The sequence below is a fragment of the Perna viridis genome, chromosome 3, assembly GCF_037379345.1.
Source record: "Perna viridis isolate PV_CMFRI_1.1 ecotype Kerala chromosome 3, ASM3737934v1, whole genome shotgun sequence".
NCBI classification, from domain to species: domain Eukaryota; kingdom Metazoa; phylum Mollusca; class Bivalvia; order Mytilida; family Mytilidae; genus Perna; species Perna viridis.
The window spans coordinates 41,759,493-41,782,097 of record NC_142447.1 but is presented as its reverse complement, the minus strand read 5'-3'; the positions used below and the strand labels follow the sequence as shown (position 1 = coordinate 41,782,097).

At 31.4% G+C, this 22,605-nt stretch overlaps 1 protein-coding gene across 4 annotated transcripts in view; it reads left to right on the top strand.

Moving 5' to 3' along the window:
• LOC148622309 (GON-4-like protein) overlaps window positions 1-22,369 on the top strand; it is a 97,655-nt gene extending 75,286 nt beyond the window's left edge. For all 4 annotated transcript variants that reach the window (XM_088572117.1, XM_088572121.1, XM_088572120.1 and 1 more), the window contains exons 23-29: window positions 2,181-2,333; window positions 3,168-3,349; window positions 10,849-11,044; window positions 14,052-14,267; window positions 16,881-18,478; window positions 18,999-19,101; window positions 20,594-22,369. In XM_088572117.1, the coding sequence (XP_088428243.1) occupies window positions 2,181-2,333; window positions 3,168-3,349; window positions 10,849-11,044; window positions 14,052-14,267; window positions 16,881-18,478; window positions 18,999-19,101; window positions 20,594-20,686 (2,541 nt within the window). In that variant the 3' untranslated portion in view covers window positions 20,687-22,369. The remainder of the gene's footprint in view (window positions 1-2,180; window positions 2,334-3,167; window positions 3,350-10,848; window positions 11,045-14,051; window positions 14,268-16,880; window positions 18,479-18,998; window positions 19,102-20,593) is intronic.
• Window positions 22,370-22,605: the final 236 nt, after the last annotated feature.

The window sequence follows — 22,605 nt, the reverse complement described above, 5'->3', positions numbered from 1 at the left end:
ATGGGAATTTTATTTAATTATGTAGTTGATTGTAGGAATAAAGAAATATAAAAAAACCTGTAAATATGAACTGTAAAAAACATAGTTGATGTCATTGGCTCACCTGGACTGTAGGTTTATTGGTGTTTCTCTTACTGTGTCAGTTTTGATTACAAAATCTTCTCTGAAACCATATATTTTGCTCTATCTGAGGTGTATGTAGTGGAAAATGTCATATTTGGATTATTTTTATGGTAGTTATAACAAAATGGCCACTATTGTTAAAATGAATATGGAACAATCCAAGAATTTATGTCATCTTTGGGTTATGTATTCAATGATTTTTATGGTTTTTTTTCTGCCAGTTTTAGCTCACCTGGATTTTGTGTCATAGTTCTGTGAGTTGTAACCAATTCTTTACCTGCTTTTCATTATTATCTACCTCAAAAATTGTGTACATCATAAAATATTGCTGCCAATGCTATTTTTAAACCACAGAGGACAAATTTAACTTAACTTAACAATTTTTATTCATTTGCAGAAATTTTGAAAATGACCTCTCTTGCTTTACAAATCCACAAGTCCTCTAAAACCACTGAATGGGATTTTATGAAAAAAAACATAGTGCCATTGTTGTTCTATAATATATTTGTATATACATACTTTAACAGGGATTAGTCTATGTCTGCCCCATATCAACTTCCTGTTTGTAAACTTTGATTACTTCTTTAATGGCTAGACTCATTTGTTAAATATACTTTGTTTTCAGGCTTCAGGACTATAATTGGTTGTATGTCTCTTCCCATAGGTTTAGTGTTGATTAGTGGTGATAGAATTGGGACTATTATTCCATGTTGTTGGATTACTTGCTGCTGTCATTGTACTATAGACATTGCATGACTATTAGATTTGGATAAAAAATAGTACATGTACAAGAATTGATTGATTGATTGTAAATCATTGGTGAATTTCATATTTATAAAACAAATAATTACAAGTTTAAAGTCAAATTATTCATGTGTACAGGGTTCTTAATACTGGCTATTTTGTTGCTAAAAAAAGAAAATTACATGTAAATTGAAAAATAAAATGTTTGGTTATTTCACATTTCATACATAAAAAATATGCGTCAGAAACCCTCAATCGTGATGTTTATTGTAATGCAGATTAGTATCCTTGATAAATTCATTTTTTTTTGTCGTGATTGGCAGAACGAATGAATAAACAAACTTTAATCACGGTTAATTCGGTGCTTTTGTAATGGACGTGATCCATTAATTGTCATTAACAATTATACAAAACTCTTCTCCTCTGAAACTACTTGACTGATTTGAACCAAACTTGGTGTAAATGTTCCTTGGGGTATCCTTTATAGAACTGATGTGGAGATTTTTGATTTGTTGAAATACATGGCCATTGTTACTAAAAATAGAACATAGGGGTCAGACAGTAGTTTTTCACATATATCTCCAAAACCATTAGGTTTAACTAAATTCTGACTTGGGTAAAAGTGTTCAGCATGATAAGATCTATCTCGGGTCAAATTTTGGTTTTAATCCGTTAAGCCATGTTGGAGTTATTTCCCTTTTTCAATGGTTTTTGCTATTTTTAATGTTATTTCTTTCAAAAATCTTCTCCTCTGACATAACTTGACCAATTGAAACCAAACTTGGTATGAATGTTCCTTGGAGTATCCAGTAATGAACTGATGTAAGGATTTATGATCTGTCGAAAAACATGGCAGCCATTACTAAAAATAGAACATAGCGGTCAGACAGTAGTTTTTCGCATATATCTCCAAAACCGTTAGGTTTAGCCAACTTCTGTCAGTAGCTGAAATGATCCTTATTATTAGGACTACAAAAGTCGTCAGGGATAAAAGTTGTCAGATGACTCCTTGTAGGAGTTATTGTCCTTGAAAGGGGAAAAATGACTTTTTTTTAATAGTTTTCAGTCAATATCTTGAAAACTGTGAAAAATTAAAGGAAACTTTCAATTGTTGAAATGATCCTTATGATAAGCCCTACCAAAGACTTCTTGAGTCTAAATTGTTGGACAACTTCTTGTTAAATTTATTGCCTTTGAAAGGTAAAATTCAACCAGGTGGGCAATTCAGGCTCCTGGGAGCCTCTTTTTTTTATTTTGTTAACAGAATTATATATCTATTTCATCCACTAATAACTATTTCTTACTTCTTTCAGTTATACAAGGACCTGCAGGTACTATTAACAGGGTATCCTGAGTTATTGAGTGATTTTGCTGGATTCTTGCTGCCAGAGCAAGCATTAGAATGTGGTTGTTTTAAGGCTTCCCAAGAATTTAAACGAGCCAAAACTTTCCTTAGGAAGCTTGAGGTTGGTATATGTTTTTGTTTGTTACTAACTAATTATTATGTTCTAGTCTTATTTAGCCTTAAGTTGAAAATTTAACTATATCATTACATAAATGCCCGATAAGTTGTAGTTTTAAAACTTGTTTTATGCTAATAGCATTAATGAAATACTGTAAAGATGTAGTTGAGTTCTGGGAGAAAATTTTCTAGCCATTTTTACTCGACCAAAAAAAAAATTTCGGTCATATGCTATGGCACTGTAGTCAATGCCTTCATCGGTGGACACTTTGTTTCTGTGCAATAACTTTAAGTTGTGGTTGACCAATGTTCTGAAATTTTTATATGAATTTACTAACACCTGAAAGATGGTTCCTATTAAATTTGGACAGTAGTGCTCCCTACTGTTTTGAAAAAAGGACCAAAAAAAGGGACTTTTGAAAACGGACAGTTGGAAGGAAAGACCGGTTTTCTGAGGGTCCAGTTTGGAGAAGTTTCACTGTATTATTTTAGTTACTTAATGTTCTTTGTTGTGTATGTCTGTTTTCCTTGTTTGGTCTTTGTCCCATGGATTACTTTTGTTTGATTTCCGCTTGAACCTTGGTTCCCTTGATTACTCGTAGCTTTACAGTACCAAAATAGGTTATTCAAAATAACATGGTTTGCTCAAAGAGATCTAACTAATCAGAAAGCTTGTTACAAACCTTAAACTGTATTTAGATAATTTTTGTAGGAGACCTTGGAATGCTGATTTCTAAATTTTATAATTTTTAAAGCAAATGATGTTCTTTAGATAACTAAAGTATTTATTTTGCCATCATTTTTGATGCAACAAGAATGCTGAAGATCCTTTTTGTAGGTGTATTTAGCTAGGCATCCATCACACTATCAAAAGATGATGAAAATATTTTCAAGATGGTCACTCAGTGAAACAAGAAATATAAAAGAGCTGAGGGAAGCATTGGAACCTATGTTAAAGATGCAGCCTCATTTGATGGATGAATTGTCAGTGTTCTTTGAAGATGAAAGACCCCCTGAAAGGTAATTTTAGATTTATTTTAAACTAAATGTTTAATTTGAGTGTTTTGGGATACACATTTTATGTTTGTATGTCAGTTTAATCAACACACACATACTTAAAGTTCAGCCCTCCCAAACCTTTACAAAAACTTTGTACCATAAAATATAGGTCAAGTTGGATTAGACTGTTTATAATTTTTATTACCCTGTCCTTTTAAAACAATTGAGTACATCTTGGAAATCTGAATTATATCCAAAGTACCAGTCAACCAAATATGATTAAACTTTAATGCAATCTTTAAGATTGACATATTTGAATAGGAAAACAATGATTTAATGATTTTTCTATAAAGCTAGCCAGGAGCAATGAAATTTCATATTAGTGATTTAAGGTTCACGGTTACCTTTGTATCTAGAAAATTTTTAAGGCATAACATCCCCTAGATATAAAAAGTTACATCAAGTTTATGTAAAATTATATCAAAAACTGATCTGACTTTTGCAGGGTTAATTTTGTCAATTTTGCAGAGAGTGCAAAAATAAACACCTGAGATTCATTTGATATGGTCCACTCATTTACACAACTGAAATCACTTATTGTGTATAGGTGGCTATTATCCTTCTATTGACCAGCATGTCAATGTGAATACAGTTTACATTTAATGCTAAATTAACACCTCAAAACATTATCCAGACTTTGTTCATTTTCAGCCTCTCTGCAAAGTTGATGAAATTAAAACAGCAAAAGTCAGGCCAGTTTTTTATATATATATAATTTGACATAAAATTAATGCAACTTTCTCATATTTAGGGGCTGCTATGCATTTAAATTCTTCTAAATACACAAGTCTGTGTGTAATCAGTGGGAAATTAGTGAAATTAAGGCCATATTTGTAGAAAGGTATTGATGAACCTTAATTAAACTTCAGACTCATGTGATGAGGTATGTTCAACTTTATTTAAGAATTACTTTATTATATGGCTTCACCAAAATAACTTTGCCATTTATAGTTTTGTTCTTTTACTATTAAAAATTAATTATAGTTCTCCCAAACAATGAAAGAAATACTGTTTTTATTTTTGGATTTAATTAAAGGATGATTAAGATTTTCTTCTTTTGACTATTGCTTCGGGCTTGCCTATTAGTTAGGTCATCTTGAAATTATAATCATGGGTACCTATCTGATATTTTCCCTGACAAATTTTTTAATACATTGTATTTTGAAAATAGAGTTAGCTTATATAGTAGTGGTCTGAACATCTAACTGTCAGCTTCAAGGTCATGTACATATATACTTCATAAGAACTAAATCAAATATGTTTCAATTTTATGTCCGTCAGACAAAGTTGAATTGCATATGGATTCTCTATGAGTATGCTTGCCTTTTCTTCTATCTGTCACACCTAAGGTTTGTTATCCTATTGAAGCTATTTTTTTCCTCAGGTTTCAACTTCCATTTTTAGCTCACCTGACAAGGCCAGGTGAGCTATTGCCATCACTTTGCATCCTCCATCATTAACAATTTTTTAAAACTCTTTTCCCCTGACACTACTTAACCAATTAGAACTGAACTTGTTATGAATGTTCCTTGGGATACCCAGCATAAAGCTGTCATGGGGATTTTTGATCTGTCAAAAAACATGGCTGCTCTTTCAAAAAATAGAACTTAGGGGTAAGACTAAAGTCTTTTCCACATATCTCCAAAACTGTTAGGTTTAACTAAATTATGACATATTGGAGAATTCCCCTTTTTTAATGGTATTTCTTTCTTTCAAAAATCTTCTCTGAAACTACTTGACCAATTAGAACCAAACTTGGTATGAATATTCCTTAGGGTATTCTGCATAGATCTGTTATGGGATTGTTGATTTGTTGAAAAATATGGCCGCTATTACTTAAGATAGAACAAATGGGTCAGTCAGAATTTTTTTTCATATATTTCCAAAACCGTTTAGCCAAATTCTTTCAATTGCCAAAATGATACTTTTTATAAGGCCTACAGAAGTCTACATTTGATCAAAGTGGTCAGACGACTCCTTGTTAGAGTAATTGCCTTTGAAAGGTGAATTGTTTTGTACAGTTTTCATCCAATATCTCAAAAACTATGATAGATAGAAACTTTCAATTGCTGAAATGAACCTTATAATAAGGCTGACAAAAGTCTGCAGGGATCAAAGATGTCTGACGACTCCTTGTTAGAGTAATTGCCCTTGAAAGGTGAAAAATTATGTTTATAGTGGTTTTCAGCCAATATCTTGAGAATTATAATAGAAAGAAACTTTCAATTGATGAAATGATTCTTATCTAAATCCTTTCAAAGTCTTCTTTGAGTCAAAATTGTTATGACAACTCCTTGTTAGAGTTATTGATCTTGAAAGGCAAAAATTTTACCAGGTGAATGATTCAGGCTCCTCAGAGCCTCGTTAGGTTAATTTGCTTTCCTGCTTAGTAGTACACATTGCTTCAAAACCAACTGAACCATGTCTATGTTTTATGACCTGAAATATATTAATTATTTGTTACACATGTTTATGTTCATTGTTTACATGTGCAGGTGACTTTCCTCAGTTAAAAAAGACAAGAACATTTCTATTTCTTACTTTGCTAGATTTTCTTTTCTCAAATACAACTTGAGACAGAACAGGTGCACTTTCCCCATAAAAAGTAGCACAATAAAATCAGTCATATTTTATCCATTCGTGTCTGAAAACTGGATAAACAGTGACTATTTTTACGTGACCTACTCATGGTGTATTCCTGGCCATATTGATGTGGCATGATTTCAATTTTTAAAAAATCAGAAACAAATTCATAGTGAGAAAACACAAGCTATCAATGTGCAAGGGAAAGGATAATCAAAGGAACCAAGATTTGAGCAGTAATCAAAAGAATAATTTACGGTGTTAAAAAACCAGACACGACAACAAAGAACATTAAAATTACCAAAGAACACATACAAAACAACAAAAAGAAATGGGCAGCCCAGACTCCACTAAAAACTGGGAGCATGGACTAGGTACATCAGTAGGTAATAATAGTTCTCTTCCCTAGAGAATGGTTTAATCTTACCCATAAGTTCCTGAGATTTCACTATCTTGCATTCACACAGGTGTTCAATTCATAATCTCTTTATAGGTTATTAAAAGTAAAATGAACTCTAAATAGTCAAGCCAATTTTGTAGGAAGAAATATGATTATTTTTGCCAGTTTTGTGAAGAAAGAGATTATGATTATTTTTCAAATCCTTGTTTTGCAAGAAACTTCAATCATGAAACTTCAAAAATGTTGAATTTAACATATAAAAAAATGGATAAGATAACATTCTCAAAACATATGAAAGCCATGTTTATTGTAATTTGAACTGTTAAAAAACTGCTATTTTATTGGATAGAGAAATGTTGAAACAGACAAATGGAAAAACAAACTGAAGGAAGGACTGATTCCTTAATACCAATAACTGTGTTTGCATGTAGAAAAAAGTGGATAGCATTGCATGGCTATATTTTACTATTTTTAAAAAGAAGTATTAAGCATTTCTATAATTTGCTGTGTATGGAAGTTACATGGGGAAAATTGAATAAATCAAAGAAATAAACCAAATTACTCAATCAAAATTATATTGAGAATACGAAAGACACATTTAAATAACTCAAGAAAAAAATATTATTATTGTGCAAAGGACTTATTAAGTAAATAAGGCAAACCGTCAGCAGCAAGTTATAATTAACTTTCTATTGTTGTGGTCATGAAGAACTTTTGTTAACAATATTATACATCACAATATAGCAACCAGGACGCAGTTTCTATTTTTGTGTTTTCAGTAAGATGGGAATGTGGTAGGTGGATGACCATTGTTTTGTTAACAAAATGTTTTGTTTTTAACATCTTTAATTTGAATTCAGTCAATGTCAGCATGTTGATCTAATGCTAAATATTGGTTAGGCTACTAGACATCAAATGATTTCTGTAAAGGTTAAGTTATTTAATTCTTCCTTTTTGCCATATCATCCTTGTTCACATTGTATTAGTGATGCCAATGTGAGGTAATTACTATCATTACAACATGAAAGACTGGACACAGTAATTTTCTCCCACTACTTTTCTATCATGGTTAAAAAATAGTAAATTTCTGCCCTCAAGAGATAATGTATTGTTATTTTTTATTGCGTTGGGACAAGAGCACCTGACCTTTTCTCTTACTAAAGATTTATCTTTGGCTTGAGTAACAATAAAAAATATGATTAAATGAATGTAATGACCACCAGTCTTTTATACCACAAAACATTGTTGGATAAAATGTCAATTGAGTAAGTTATTCCCTCAGCCAATTCTAAGTGATGCATCTGAATTGAAATAGGTTTTGGCATTATGGAAAATTAATAGCATTATAAATCACAAAAAATGACAATTTTGTCCCCTGTGTCTGAGTGCTTTAGTAGACAGAAAATAATGGTTTTCTTACAATCAATCCTCTTGCAGTACATGTAGGTAATTTTTGCATATCAATTGGTATGTGACAGTTTACTAATTTCCATTTTAAGGTTGGATAGAACCTATATTAGAAACTGGCTGGGTACAGTAGAAGATATTCTAAATTATGTTGATATAGAAACTGAATAAGATATTATCATACAGCTATATTTATTGATGAATGACAAAATTTGATTTACCTCACATGACCATCCCTTACCTTCTACAACGAAAAGCTTCATAGTGGATGATATCCAAACAATGATACCAATTTCATATTGAAGTTGGTCTTACAAACCTGAATGTCAAGGTTTCTTACTGCTCAGAAATGCAAATTAGAATATAGATCATAATGTACTTTTTTTCTATCATAGCTTTAAATAATAAATAGATTATTATACACTGTACAATACAGAAAATGTTAGACTTGTGTATGTTTTACTGAAAATCCATATTGGATATTTTCAGTATAGTCAGTTTTATGTTTTTTAATCTAAACTGTATCTTAACAGGAAACAAAATGCTGCCATAGATAAATGAAGTATCTCCCATATATTTTGCTGTCTCTCTTTGAAATGGATATTAGATGCCTTCCTTATTTTGTATGATGTATTGTAATGAAGTGTAAATGTGCATACTGTATTGCAATTTTGATTGGATAAATTGTGCAGAAGTTAAAGGATTTATCCTCATCATTGACTACATGTATCTTGTTGGCATTGTTATTTGCCTGGGTAGATCATAGCTGAGTACAGCCTTCCTATGCCATTATTAATACCAAATCCATGTAACAACTTAGGCCATTATGAAAAGGCAATATACATTGATACTTTAGTAAACTTTTTTATTAAATTATAATTGATATTGGATACACTTAGTGTAGGTATTTTGCAATAGTTTGAAATAAATGAGTATTTCCATTATGATTTTTTTTCCAAATGGAAATAATACATGTATGTATTTAAACCCCTAAAAAGTGAGTAGGTGGTTTATAAGTGAACCTCATATCAATTTATTTGCTCTTCCATCACCCATCTGTCACACTGTGTTGTTATGATTATGAAAGTACTTCTCAACTGAATGTTTCTAACCTTAATGAAATACAAGTCAAGTTCAATTATGGTGTATACTGTGTTTAATTTTCATCAACTTTACCTCAATAAGACTTTTTTTTAAGTTGGAAAGGGAAAGGATTTCACGTTTTTTTTCTGTGTCAGTATGTTGTGTACTAAGATGGCCTTTATGTGACCTTGACTTTTGACCTCATAGTCAACTGTATCTGTGCTAAACATTTCCTAAGTGGGTGTGATATGGCAGAGATCTGGTGATTGCTTTGTAAAACATAAACAGAGCTTCACAAAAGAAAAGTATTGCCTAGTCAGTATCTTGGTCTGATGAATAACAGGAGCAGTTCCTTGAACAGCAGGTAATCATATTTGGTTGAACTGCCTCCTTATGGGTATGAATGATTGCAAAGACACAGTCCATATACCGGTAATTACTTTAACACAATTGTTATTTTTTTTTATCAGTTTTCACTCATTTGTTTTAATCTTTTAACTTAGCATATTTTTCCCACAAAGATTGATAATTGTTAGGCTCCGAAAGTCACTTGACTTTTCTGGTCTAGTGTAGTCAGTTGACTTTTCTGGTTTAGTGTAGTCAGTTGACTTTTCTGGTTTAAAGTAGTCAGTTGACTTTTCTGGTTTAGTGTAGTCAGTTGACTTTTCTGGTTTAAAGTAGTCAGTTGACTTAAATGGTTTAGTGTAGTCAGTTGACTTTTCTGCTTTAATGTAGTCAGTTGACTTTTCTGGTCTAGTGTAGTCAGTTGACTTTTCTGGTTTAGTGTAGTCAGTTGACTTTTCTGGTTTAAAGTAGTCAGTTGACTTTTCTGGTTTAGTGTAGTCAGTTGACTATTCTGGTTTAATGTAGTCAGTTGAGGTTCCCTTCTCATCATATGTGGTGTCATTCACCACAGATGTAAGGCCAAAAGTTGGGGCCTCCCATTCTTTTTTAACAAATTTTATTTGTATGTAGTTCTATTTATACCTTTTAGAAAGGTCTTTCTTTTTTACTTGTTTATTACCCATATTAATTATGTGTCTGTTAATTTGATGATTATTATGAATTTATCCAATGTAACTCTAACAATTTAAAGGTATCTCACAAACTTACACTTTCATATCTCATATACATGTATTATATTTCAAATCTCAAGTTTTGTTAGTAAAATATATTTTTATCATATCTTAAAGTTTGCAAATGATAGCATTGAATGTGGTAAAAGTTACTGAAAATGACAGTGTCAGTTAATTGCACTGTAAGAATTTTGATAAGATAATTAGTTGGAAAGAGTGAATAACCAAAATATGACCATGAGTGCCTAAGAACACCTTAATTTAACGAGTGAGCGAGTGAGTGGAACTTGTTCTTTGCACAAGTTAATCTTTAAGTGTTATTGACATTTTGGTTATTCATGATAGCCAATTGATTATTCTATTTATTATAAAGACTTTCTCCATAATGTATTCATGTTTTCAAAATAGAATTAAGAATTTTGTGATCTACATATTGATATTGGTGTTTGTGACATTTTGGCAGGAGAAAGTCCAAGAGTAAAATTTAAATTACATAATTTATTTCTATGTGCATTATCCAGATTTTTTATGCAGGGAACATTTGATAAATAGAAAAGGAACAGAAATGGTGAAACACAATAGATGCACCATCCTATAACCTCTATAAAAGTAAATGTAGTATATACATAGATCACCAAAAGGTCTTCAACAAGTCTAAACATACCTTTAAGTTAGCTCTGAAAGGCTTTGACAACAAAAGTAATAAAATCCAGGGTAATAGAACAATGATACTTCTTCCAAATAAACTAAAAAAGGCAAATAAACTCGCTGACACATTAATGTCCAACATCTCCTGACTGTGGACGGGTACATGTCTGTTGAGTGGTTTTATAAGGCCTAACCATATTAATCAGTGCTGTTGGTGTAGTAGATGTATTATTTTGTTTTACAAGTATTGTAAAATTTTGTAGTTATCTAACGGATTATGAAGAGATAACTCTAGATGATAGTGATACAGAACCAGATCCTGATGGATATGAAGTTATAGAGCTACCCGATGAGCAAGATATTAACGGTACTAAAATGTGTCAATGTTCCTGTCATAAGAACACCCTGGATCAGAACTATCTGAAGAGAAATAGACATTGTTATTCATGTTGTCTTAAAGTGAGTACCTGTACAACAAAGATTTTATGGCACATTCGGGAATTGATTTTTATACCCCCACTCTAGTAGTTGGTGGTATTTTGGAATCACTTTGTCTGTTTGTCCATATTAAGTCACAATTATCTTGGTTCCTAATGGATGTATTGATTACAAATTGGGGTATGGCTTTATATAAAGGGCATTGTTCCACAATATTCTATACCACAATGGTCAAACTAATATATATTTTTTGGGGGTAAATACTTGAACTTCTCAGAAATTATGGGCCAGAAACATGCATTTTCCTGATGTCATGAAAATAACTTGACTATTACTAAATGCATCTTTTTGAAATTATATTACAAGGTGCCATACCACAAAATGAATACTAGGAGATTTTTGGGGCTTTGACAAAGCAAATATGAATAAGGGGCCAGTTACAAGTTTTTTTCTGATTTCTTGACGATATCTTGTTTATTTCGGGTCTGGTTTTGAATATTTTTTTTTATAATAGTCATCATGAAAAAAAAAAAACAAGTCTGTGCATTATTCAATCAGATTCCAGATGTTTGACGGTTTTCAAGTTTTTAAGGGCCAAAGAGGACTACATCCCAAAAATATGAACATTTTTATTTTATGATTGATTTTTTAAAAAAAATTATTTGGATTCCATATGAATACCCTAGCTTAAATACAAAAGCTTTAAAAAGTGTGGGTACCAAATTAACCCTATCATTATGAGGTACAAAATGGATCCATAAATGCATTCTGAACCAGACCTTTATACTTGAATTGAATATCAAAATGTTGTGTCCAAATGAGTTGTTGTGTCCATAATGAACTGTAGGTCCCTATGTTGAAGTGTGTCAAAAACTAATATTATGTATACACTTGCCTCAAGGAGCCGAGTTCAACTGGCTACGGTCATATACTGTGCTTAGCAAAGCTTTTTATTTATTTATGGTCCGATTTTTAATTTTTAATTTTTATTGGATTCCTTATGAAAATTCTTGCCTGCTTTTTTCAATCAGATTTCAGATATCTGTTACCTTTTTCAAATTCAAAGGGGCCACACACACCCCAAAAAATCATTTTTTTAATTTTGGGTTCAATTTTGAAAATTATTAAATTTTAAATTTTGTGCTGTATTTAGTCTTATGTACTATCCTTTTGTTGTGTCCATAATGAACTGTAAGTCCCTATGCTTAAGTGTGCCAAAACTAATATTGTGTCTAAACTTGCTCTAACTGTTCAAGGATCAATCACTACAGTGGTATCATGCTACTCTTCACGAAACTCTTTATTCAATTCATGGAATGATAAAGAAAATTTTGGTCACAAAATCTTGGCTCGCAATGGATGGATTGGTCTCATATTTGGTGTGTTGCATTATATAAAATTGGGCATACATTTTAAGTGATTTTTTTGTGCTGTCTAATATCAACTTTCTGTACAAGTAGGGGTATAGTTAGCACAACAACACGTACAACTTCATGTTATATTTGATTAACTTAATAACATAACTATCAAAGTTCATCATAACATGACTTTGTTTGAGATTCATATCTACCGGTACATGCACTGTCTATGAACAAGTTCTTTTTTGGAACAACTTAGGTAGTATGTCTAAAATTAGTTTGTGTTAAAAGTACAGTATTTACAATTGTTAACATACATTCAATTGTAATTTGTGATAATACCTATGCCTTTGTAAACTTGTTGAAAATTCTAAAAATGTGAAAAAGTATCTGAGAGAACAAGCTGATTTGCAATTGAAGGAATTCAAATATGTAGCTGACAATAGCCATTGAATATTTAAGCTGTTGTTTTGCTCTTGGGAGCCTTTTGTGGGTTTCTTTTTACTGGATTAGTAATATATTCTATACCAGAAGCTTTTAATTTCATCCCATTTCATGTTTTAACTGTGGTTGGCTTTTTTTAGGTAATTAGATTTTTAGAAATAAAAAAGTAAAGATATTTCACATCTCTCAATAAAAAGTTGTGTTAATGTGCAAAAAAGTGATGTACATGTAATAGGATTTATTTCAATAAGAATGGTCTTGTGGATGTTATCTTAAGTTAAGTAAGCAAGAAGTGCAGTCATTTGTAAGGTTTATTGAATAATGTCCTCTTTTTATGATTCTCTTTGGGGTTTATTCTGTTGAGTCATTTCCCCTGTTATGTTAGCTAACTTTTTGTCTAATTGAAGGTACCATAATTTGATAAGAAAATTTTAATGAGTCAGACAATTAAATTGGCATAATTGTTAAGTTGGTTTGTCCTTGTGGTAATATAAGACTAGAATTCTCTGGTTTATCAATTATTACCATGCTTTGCGTTTTTGATTTTAGATCATGTAATCATATAACTTGACTTATTTGTAAGTTGGAGTGAAACTAATTTCATTTTGTGTACTTTTTTTATCATTTACAAAAGTAAAAGATTCAAGTAAAAGATTTAGTCAAATTTGCTGTCAAAGTACACTTCTTGCTTGCTTTGAATTTTTTTCTCAGAGATGGTTCTGATCAGTCAGAGAGATGGTCCTGATCAGTCAGAGAGATGGTTCTGATCAGTCAGACTGTCAATACATCAAATGATCTACTTTATTAAACTTTCAATTTGTTTGTTTTTCCTTATCTTTATGGCCTTGTTATTTTAAAAAAGTAGTTATGTTCATGAAGAAGTCAATCAATTGCATTTTACTTTTTATGATTTTTTTTATTGCTGAATTGATAATGGATGTAATCAAGAAGTATTATACTGACTTCATTTCTCTGTGGCTCATCAACAAGGTCATTAATTGTAATCAATGTAGATTTTGTGCAGTTCAGGCTTCCTGCGTCCTTTATTGGAAGTTTCTCAGTTAATTGAATTATTTGCCTGTGGGGCATTAATTTTGAATCTGAGAAATATATTTTTACATCATGTCTTTAACAGCAGAGTTCTTTTAAAGATTGATTAAATGAAGGAAATTGGTAAGACCTTCATGACAAATAATAATTAAACTTATGGTATGTAATCCTTTCAGGTTATTGATGGGGAATTGTACTTCAGAGTTAGTAACAAGGTGCTGAAAAAGGTCAATGTAATTTATCACAAGCCTATTAAAACTCGATCACGAGAACCAACAAAACCTGACAGTATGGAACCTCGTGTCAGTCCTATACCACCTTCTACTCCTGCCTGGCTTGTTGATGACCCTATAGCTGAGAAGGAAAATGTTGATATTTCCTTATTACCTAAGGTTAGCTTTTATATTGGTAACAAAACTGAAACCTCATGTGATTGTTTTTGATAGAGTTGTTCTGTAGGATAATTGATTTATGAAAGTTCAAGTTGATGTACATGTTGCAAAGAAGTATCTCTTTGTATCAGTATTTTCTAAATTGTTGACCAGAATTAGAATTTATGAGAACATTTTGTTGTGCAGGTATGGTCTGTTTTTCTAGATTAATTCATTTGCATTGTTTTATGGACATTTTCCTTATATTATGAATTGTCACTCTTACTTACTTTTTGCAGCTTCTGATATTGAAAGTGTCAACAAAAATTCTTTTCTTTAAATTTATTTGAACTAACCAGGAGTTTGAAACTCCGTCCAGGGAAAGTCTTTTTTTTTAATTTTTGTTCTAATACTGATTGTTTTTCATTTAATTTGTGAGGGACAAGTGACATTAGACAAATCTCAGTAGATGCCTTCTTTCCATCTACAAATCAGTAGACAATAATGTGAAATATAGTTTAATCATACAAATAACCTTTTAGTAATGTATTTAATTGCTGCCAAAGAAGAAAAAAAAACCATCCTTACCCTTAAATTGATATAATTTGGATGCCTATTAGTTGATGAAACATGTTACTGGTTTGGCAGTGTTACACATAAACCAATTAATTTTTTGCCATTGTTTAAAATGCATGTTTTAGACTAATGAAGGTAATGTCAACCGTTCTCTTATTGAAGATGACATTATTGTTTTAGCAGAGAATTTTGTCATACAGACTTGATATTAGATATTTGTCTCTAGGGATGATAATGTAAATTATCTTGCTTTTATCTTAAATTTTTTTTTATGTCTGGGTTTTTATTACTGTTAAGAAAAAAGTCTTCAGGGACAGTATACCAGATCATCACATCTCCATGAAAAGATACTTTAACATGTTTATCTTGACTCTTCATTCAGACACTAACATACTTTACTGGGTAGTTATAATTGAAATAGTCAAAATACAACTAGTCGCCATAATTTATTATACTTCAAATTCAATTTTACTGTTCTATTCATAAAGGTGTGGTGGGTGTACGGGAATTACCTTGTCCTTACATCTTATTTTGTTTAGTGTAGCTCACTCAAGATTTTGTTGAAACTATGTGTGATCACATTTCGTATACTAGGAAGATAATTACTGTCCATTATTGCTAGAGGAGACATTCAACATCAGGGTTTTAGATTTTCAGAGCTTGTAAAATTCTTTCTTAATAATTCCATTAATTGTGATCATGTTTATAGTAAGCATGAAGTTAATTATTTTGAAATGCTTGCAAGGGAGATAATCCAAAGAAAGTATTTAACATACTTGAGTTGGTAACTATAATGCCTCCTATGTTGCTTCTTCAATCATCCTTGCATAATTTGCATATAACATTCTCAAAACAATGTTTATTCAATCTTGTAGTATCTACATCATTTTGATGTGACAGAATTGATTAAAAGAAAATGACTTTTCTAATTACTGTGTGGTTTTTGTGGAGAAAATTTAAAGGACAACATATTTTAAAAGTTCTTGCCTCCTGTTATCATGAGGGTTGTGTTATGAATGGAGTTCATGTTAATAAAGAAGACTCATGAGCTCAATGTTATTCATCAAATACAATTCCTTGGAGCTTGTTATAAAAATTTATATTATATACATGAAGTCTGACAGGAAGGAGGATATTATTTCATGCTCACCTGGATCTGTTAGATCCTGTGATTTTACTGAGCATCACATGCAAGGCTAGTGATAGAAGTTCTGTCAAACCAGAATAGGTATCAGGAATGCCCGCAGAAATGGGTCTGAGAAGTGAATTCAGTTAAAAAGAATTATTAACAGTATCTGGATCTGGAACGCTGAACCTTTTTTAAAAAAAAATGGACAACTGTTTACCTGTTTTGTCTGGCCCCTTTCAACCATGGTCCCTCTCAATTGTAGGCTGTGCCTAACTCATATTAATGTATGAATTGTTATTCTCATTGGAAAATCAGCTTTATACAGATGTTTTGGTCTATTTATATAAGACCTGCCCACAACCCTGGACTATTTTTATCTTAGTGTATTGCTTTTCTAGAATTAATTTTTTTTTTTTTTTTTAATATGGACACTTTGATAGACAAAATAAAATACCCAGCACAGACACTTTGATACAGACGAAATAAAATACCCAGCACAGACACTTTGATACAGATGAAATAAAATACCCAGCACAGACACTTTAATACAGACAAAATATAATACCCAGCACAGACACTTTGATACAGACGAAATAAAATACCCAGCACAGACACTTTGATACAGACGAAATAAAATACCCAGCACAAACACTTTGATACAGACAAAATAAAATACCCAGCACAGACACTTTGATATAGACGAAATAAAATACCCAGCACGAACACTTTGATACAGACAAAATAAAATAAGAGAAACATATCAAATGTAATTATAAGATTTGAATATTTCATTTTAGCAAGCTTTATTGAAAATGTGCTATGGTCAGCACTTTTACACATTGAAAACTCGTTATAAGAGCAAATATTTCAAAAAGAGTTATTATCGTATCAAAACAAACTTTGATTAATGATTGCTCTTTATTTATCAGATGTTTGGTTCAAAGAAGAGGAGAGAGAGAAGTAGATTTACATCTAGTAGTGATAGTCGTTCTCAGGAGTCAATGATTCACACTCAAGATCAACCTGTTCTGGAAACTTATGATGACCCTACGGACACTTCACCCTTGCCTGTCTCTACTGAAGAAACCAGCATAAAAGAGAGTTCATCCAGTATTGTGCAATCAAAACCTACAAGTTTTCACAGTGAAAGTTTTAGTGGGTTCAAAGATATGGGAATTGTTAAACAAAGTATTAGTGCTACAAATATAAAGACTACTCCTTCAAGTGTAGATATGGTGACACTTGAAGATCGAAGAAAAATTTCTCACAAACAACCAAACTCTGGTGTTGAGGATTCTTCATCAACTGTTGACATTGGGGTACTTGGTGAAGAGAGAATCATTTCTCCAAAACACACTGATTTGAACCTTAGGGTGTCAGCATCAACTATTGACTTCAGACTACTTGGTGAAGAAGCCAACATTTCACCCAAGAAATCAGAAGCAGTTGAAATTACCTCAAACTCGAGCAGTACTTTCCCTTATGGAGGAGATTCAACAACTTGTCCAGACATTTTGGCAAAAGCTTTGAAAGTTGCAATGATATGTCAAGGTGATGTGTCAGTGGATGTTCATTGTGACAATCATAATTCTATTGGCTTCCCTGGTGTCAAAATCATATCCAGTCCTAAAACAATGGAAAGTCTTCACACTAAACATTCAAATAGGGAAAATTCAAGTGGTAGTGGAAAACACTTTGTGAAAGAGCTGTTTGCTTCTAGCTCAGAAAGTTCAGACAGTAATACACTTAAACCCACCGGTACATTCACTGTGAATGAAGATGCTTCTAACATTGGTGTGATTAAAAGTTTAGATCCTTCAGACCAACCTGAAAATATCATATGTACTTTGGCCAGGGAAGAAGACTCCTCTTTGTCACAGTTTGATTCTTCAAGACTCTGTTCCAATAACACTATTTCTAAACTGCCTTGTGTTGTGGAGGAAGAGAATGAACATGCTGAAACTTTAAGCTGCAGTACAATGCCTCTTCCTACATTTGGAAGCTCTGTGCCAAATATACTAAAAGAGTCCACTCAATTTTTGAGTGTTGAAATAAAAACTAGTACCAAAAAAAGTGGTGTTGGTGTAAAATCTTCTCCTTTTTCCTGTGATGAAGAACAAGCCACTTCTGTACTTCAGCAAGAGCATGAAGATGATTATTGCAGACCTTCAGAGCCTAAGTCTGTTGAGGAGTTTAGTAGATCCAGTAGTAGGCTATCTGAGCCAAGGGTGGTTGACAGTCCCAAATCTGTCATTAGTATAATCCATCCAGAGATAGAATCTAGTACAATAGGGTTTAGTGCTGATTCTAATAGCTCTGCATCATCTCTGCAATCAACAGAAATAAATAGACTTACTCCTAGAAGAGTTGCAGCTAGAAGTAGGGTAGACAACTATAATGTTTCTAGCAAGGGAGATAAATCTTCACCTGGGTCAGATAGAGAGGATAAACCAACTAGGTTAAAAGAAGAGACTCTAGACTTAGCTGGTACTAAGAGTTTGTCAGAGAACTCATCAGTATGGAATAGGTAAAATGCTATTTTATATTACAGGGAATAATGTTGAAAACTTCAGGGAATAGAGCATTACCTGATGGAATCTTAGGTTGTTAACTGGACAATATTCTGTCATTTTGTAGGTATTTTAATCAAAGTGTGGTAGAAGGCTTAAATCTATTAAGTAATTATAGGTCATCAGATTATTGTCATTTAATCAAGATGAGATCAACTGAAGTTACTTTTGGAACAGACTTATGAAAGTACATTAGGCTACCGAATTCATTTACAATATATTAGATTTAATGGTAAATTATTCTGGTGGTATAGAGGTAAATAATATTTCACTGATATTTTCAGTTTTCATAAATTTTTTTCTGGCTAGTACCAGTAAGTGAAAAGATTCAGTTGAAAGTTGTCAGATCAGCAGCTTGATGGACAGGATGCCATATTTGACATAATCGTTTCTTGTTGTTTATTTGTCGTAGTGAATGATTTGTGTTTGTTTTACAATCAGTAATATAAAATTGAATTTTTTGTTCATTATTTACAGAGATACAGATAGAATTATACTGGAAGCTGTGAAGACCCAAGGTCCTGGATCGGACACATTTATTGCTATAAGTCAACAGTTACCAGGAAAAAGTCCACAACAGGTAAACATTCTATCTAGTGTATAATAATACAGTATAAGTAATACTGTGATTGAAAGTCTTTGTTTAAACATATTTGATACACAGAAAAAAATAAATTATTTAACAACTGTTAATCAAGCATTCACTGATTATATGTCAAATTCAATTCACATGAAGTTCAAATTTTGTTTTTTACATCATTAACAGTAACATTTTGGCCATTCAAGCTTAATTATCTGGTATTCAGGTCATTTTCATGAAAATCAACAGAAGGGAATATCTTTTTTTATCTTACTCTTGCTACAAGTATTGATTGATGAGGGATGTTTTTGTTTATTACCCCCTCCATTTCTTGGGACTGGGGTCATATCGCTACCTTAAGCAATCTTGTTTTTATTGATTTTGCCTAGAAAAAAATGGGCAATGATTTTTTAGTCAATCTGATGTAGAAAAATATCAATCATAAGTTCAGCATATTTTATAGAATGTTACTATAGTCAGATTGAAATCTCAATATTTTACTGTAGCCTTGAGACAATTTATGCAGTATAATTGATAATGTATTTATGGAATCTATTCCCAACATTATTGACCACCCAACATTGATAATTATCATTAAAACATAACCAGACTTATTTTTTCATTCAAGAAACAAGCCTCAGGAGAGTGGATTTGATATATTTTACTTATGATTTCACAATACATTGTTTTTCTTTTATGTCTTCAAGATATTCATGGACAAGTACATTTTAAAGAGCTTTCAGTGTACATAATGTATCTGAAATGTGAACAGTTATCTCTTGAATTGTGTATTTAGATTAAGGTTTTCCCATTTGTTATACTTGCGACTATTGCCTTGATTTTATCAGTTGGGTAATTTTGTTAGTACCCTTCATTTTGTCTGTTGAAGTTTTGTGTTATTTGGTTTAAAAGTAAAAATACACATGTTTGATGTTTGATTGCTAATAAACTGTCAAAATTAAGCAAGAATTGGTGAACATCAGTCCTTGGAATTGAAAAAAAAACAAGTTAATCAATTTCAATTAAGATCTGAAATGCATTTAGTGGCAGTTGACAAATGTTAAGGAACATAACTTCACCTTGAAAGTTGATGCCTTTGATCCTTAAATGTCAGTATCTGTCAGTGGATGAAACATGGCATGAAAAAAAACACCATTTTGAAAGTTTAATTTAACCATCTGTACCATCAGAATCAAGGAAAAAAGACAAGAAATTATGATACCACTTTGGTAAATTGAGTTATGATTTTATTTTTGTTGAAATGCACTTTTCAAGGGCAGATAGCTATGTCAAAAACTTAATTTTTCTAACATTCTATTGTATAATTTCTGAGTAAATCCAGTGTTGCAGATATCAAATAATGGTCTTATCAAACCTTGAGTGAAATTATATTGGCAGATCAGTGGGTTTTTTAACATGCATATTTCTAATTTTTCCCATTTACCTGATTCTTACAAAAACTTGCATTTAATTGGTCTGGTTCTATTTACAGGTCTCTGAAAGATTTCACCAGCTTCTTGAGATTCTTGCCAGCGAAGAAACACCAAGTGAAGATGATGTAGAAGGAAATTCATCATCAAATTAGAAAACTTAACATTTGAACTTATGTCAGGCTTTGTATGTTGAATGCCATGGCAACTTAAATACTACATTGTACTTCCAAGGACATTTTTTTTTTAATAAACTAAGTGAAAAAAAATTATGAAAAACTGAAGTCAAGTCCTGATTAGGAAAAATTGTTTGGAAAATTAGATTTATGAGAAATGGAAATTAAATTTAAGTTAACTGAATGATTAGAATTTTAATGCATTCTTTGCCATTAGTTTAAATCGACATTTTGATACACAGAGTATTCTCCATTAACGTGTGTATTTTGAATTGTAATATGTTATTCAACTTCAGTCTATTAAATATATGTTATAATACTCAGATAATGTAAGCTTCCCTTTCTTACAAGTACACAATTATCCATTCATGATTAATTATAATGGTACACTATTTCCTTTATGAGCATTTTTGATAAAAATCAGTGATTTGTAAATGCTACAGTAATTTCCAATTGTTATGTCATTACCAAAGATTGCATTACTATCATTGCATCACAAATTCATGCCAATTTTAGGCATATGCCCCCGCATTTTGTAGTGGTAACACAAAGGTGATGATTTTATAATTTCATATTATTATACAAAATATGAAAGCATGACAAAAAATAATATTTAACAAACACAATATTGACAATATTGAACAGACAAGACTTATTTCTGTGATAACAGTTTATATTAAAGATGCTACTGATTCTACACATGAAAGTTTGTCTGAGTTTAACCTTTCTGTACTTGATTGTCTTGCTTGTCTGATTATTTTAACTTCCCTACAGGATTGAAGTATAATAGCATTGTGTGGCTGAAGATTCATTTATTTGATTTATGCTGAATACTTCAATGTTTTTAAGCATCTTTATAGCATCTTTTCACAGTATTTTACATTCATGGTACAACATTGCTTCTCAGATCAATACTGGATGCTGTTTATCATTTGTATTTCTTCTTTTGTTGTCTTTGGTTTGATTCATTTTTTATGACTTTTTTTATGTAACTAATGATCAAACAGGCTGCATGTACAAAATAAATTTCATGTCAATACTTCTTTTAAGTTTTGTTCCCATCCTCATCAAAAGTTTTTAATTTTGATTTTATTGTTAAGAAATCATATTGTCTTTTATGAATAGGTGTACCTCATTTAATTTTGGGCCTTTTACAGCTTGCTTTATGGTATGGGTTTTGCCCATCATTGAAGGCCTTGTGGGGACCTGTAGAAGTTTAATTGTTCATTGCTTGGCTTTTTGATGACTGTCTCATTGGCAATCATTCCACACCTCCTATTTTAATATATAATTCTTTATTGATAGCAATGGTTTATCCAATGTTTTCTGTTTGATAAATCACAATGTTAAATAAATTTGATAATTTCACTTGGGCATCTCTGTCTTAATGTTACAACATTATTCATCCATCAATCACAAAATTTAAAATTCATGTTGAAAATAGCAATAAATTATGGAGACATTCTGTATAACAAATAGGATAATCCATTGGTTATCATGAATAACCTAAAGATAATAACTGATGACAAGAATGCTTGAAGATTTAACATGTGCATGGAAGAAGTTTTGTACTCTTATTAAAACTAGGTGTTCTTAGGCACTGGTGGTCATATTTTGGTTATTCACTCTTCCCAATTAATGATCCAATTATTCTTTTAAAAAGATATGTAATATGAAATTAATGTCCATTACAATTTGATTTATGGATTTTGGTTTCCTATGTTTAAATCAAGATTAAATTGGATTTACATGATATTTCTATTTTTGACCTTTTATAAAAAGTGCAGTGCTAAGCTTTGATTTGATTATTTGCTTCAAAAATTGGAAATAATAAGAGTATTCAAATCATGAAATCGTGGTATAAGAGCTAAGTATATGTGAATGAAATTACATTATAT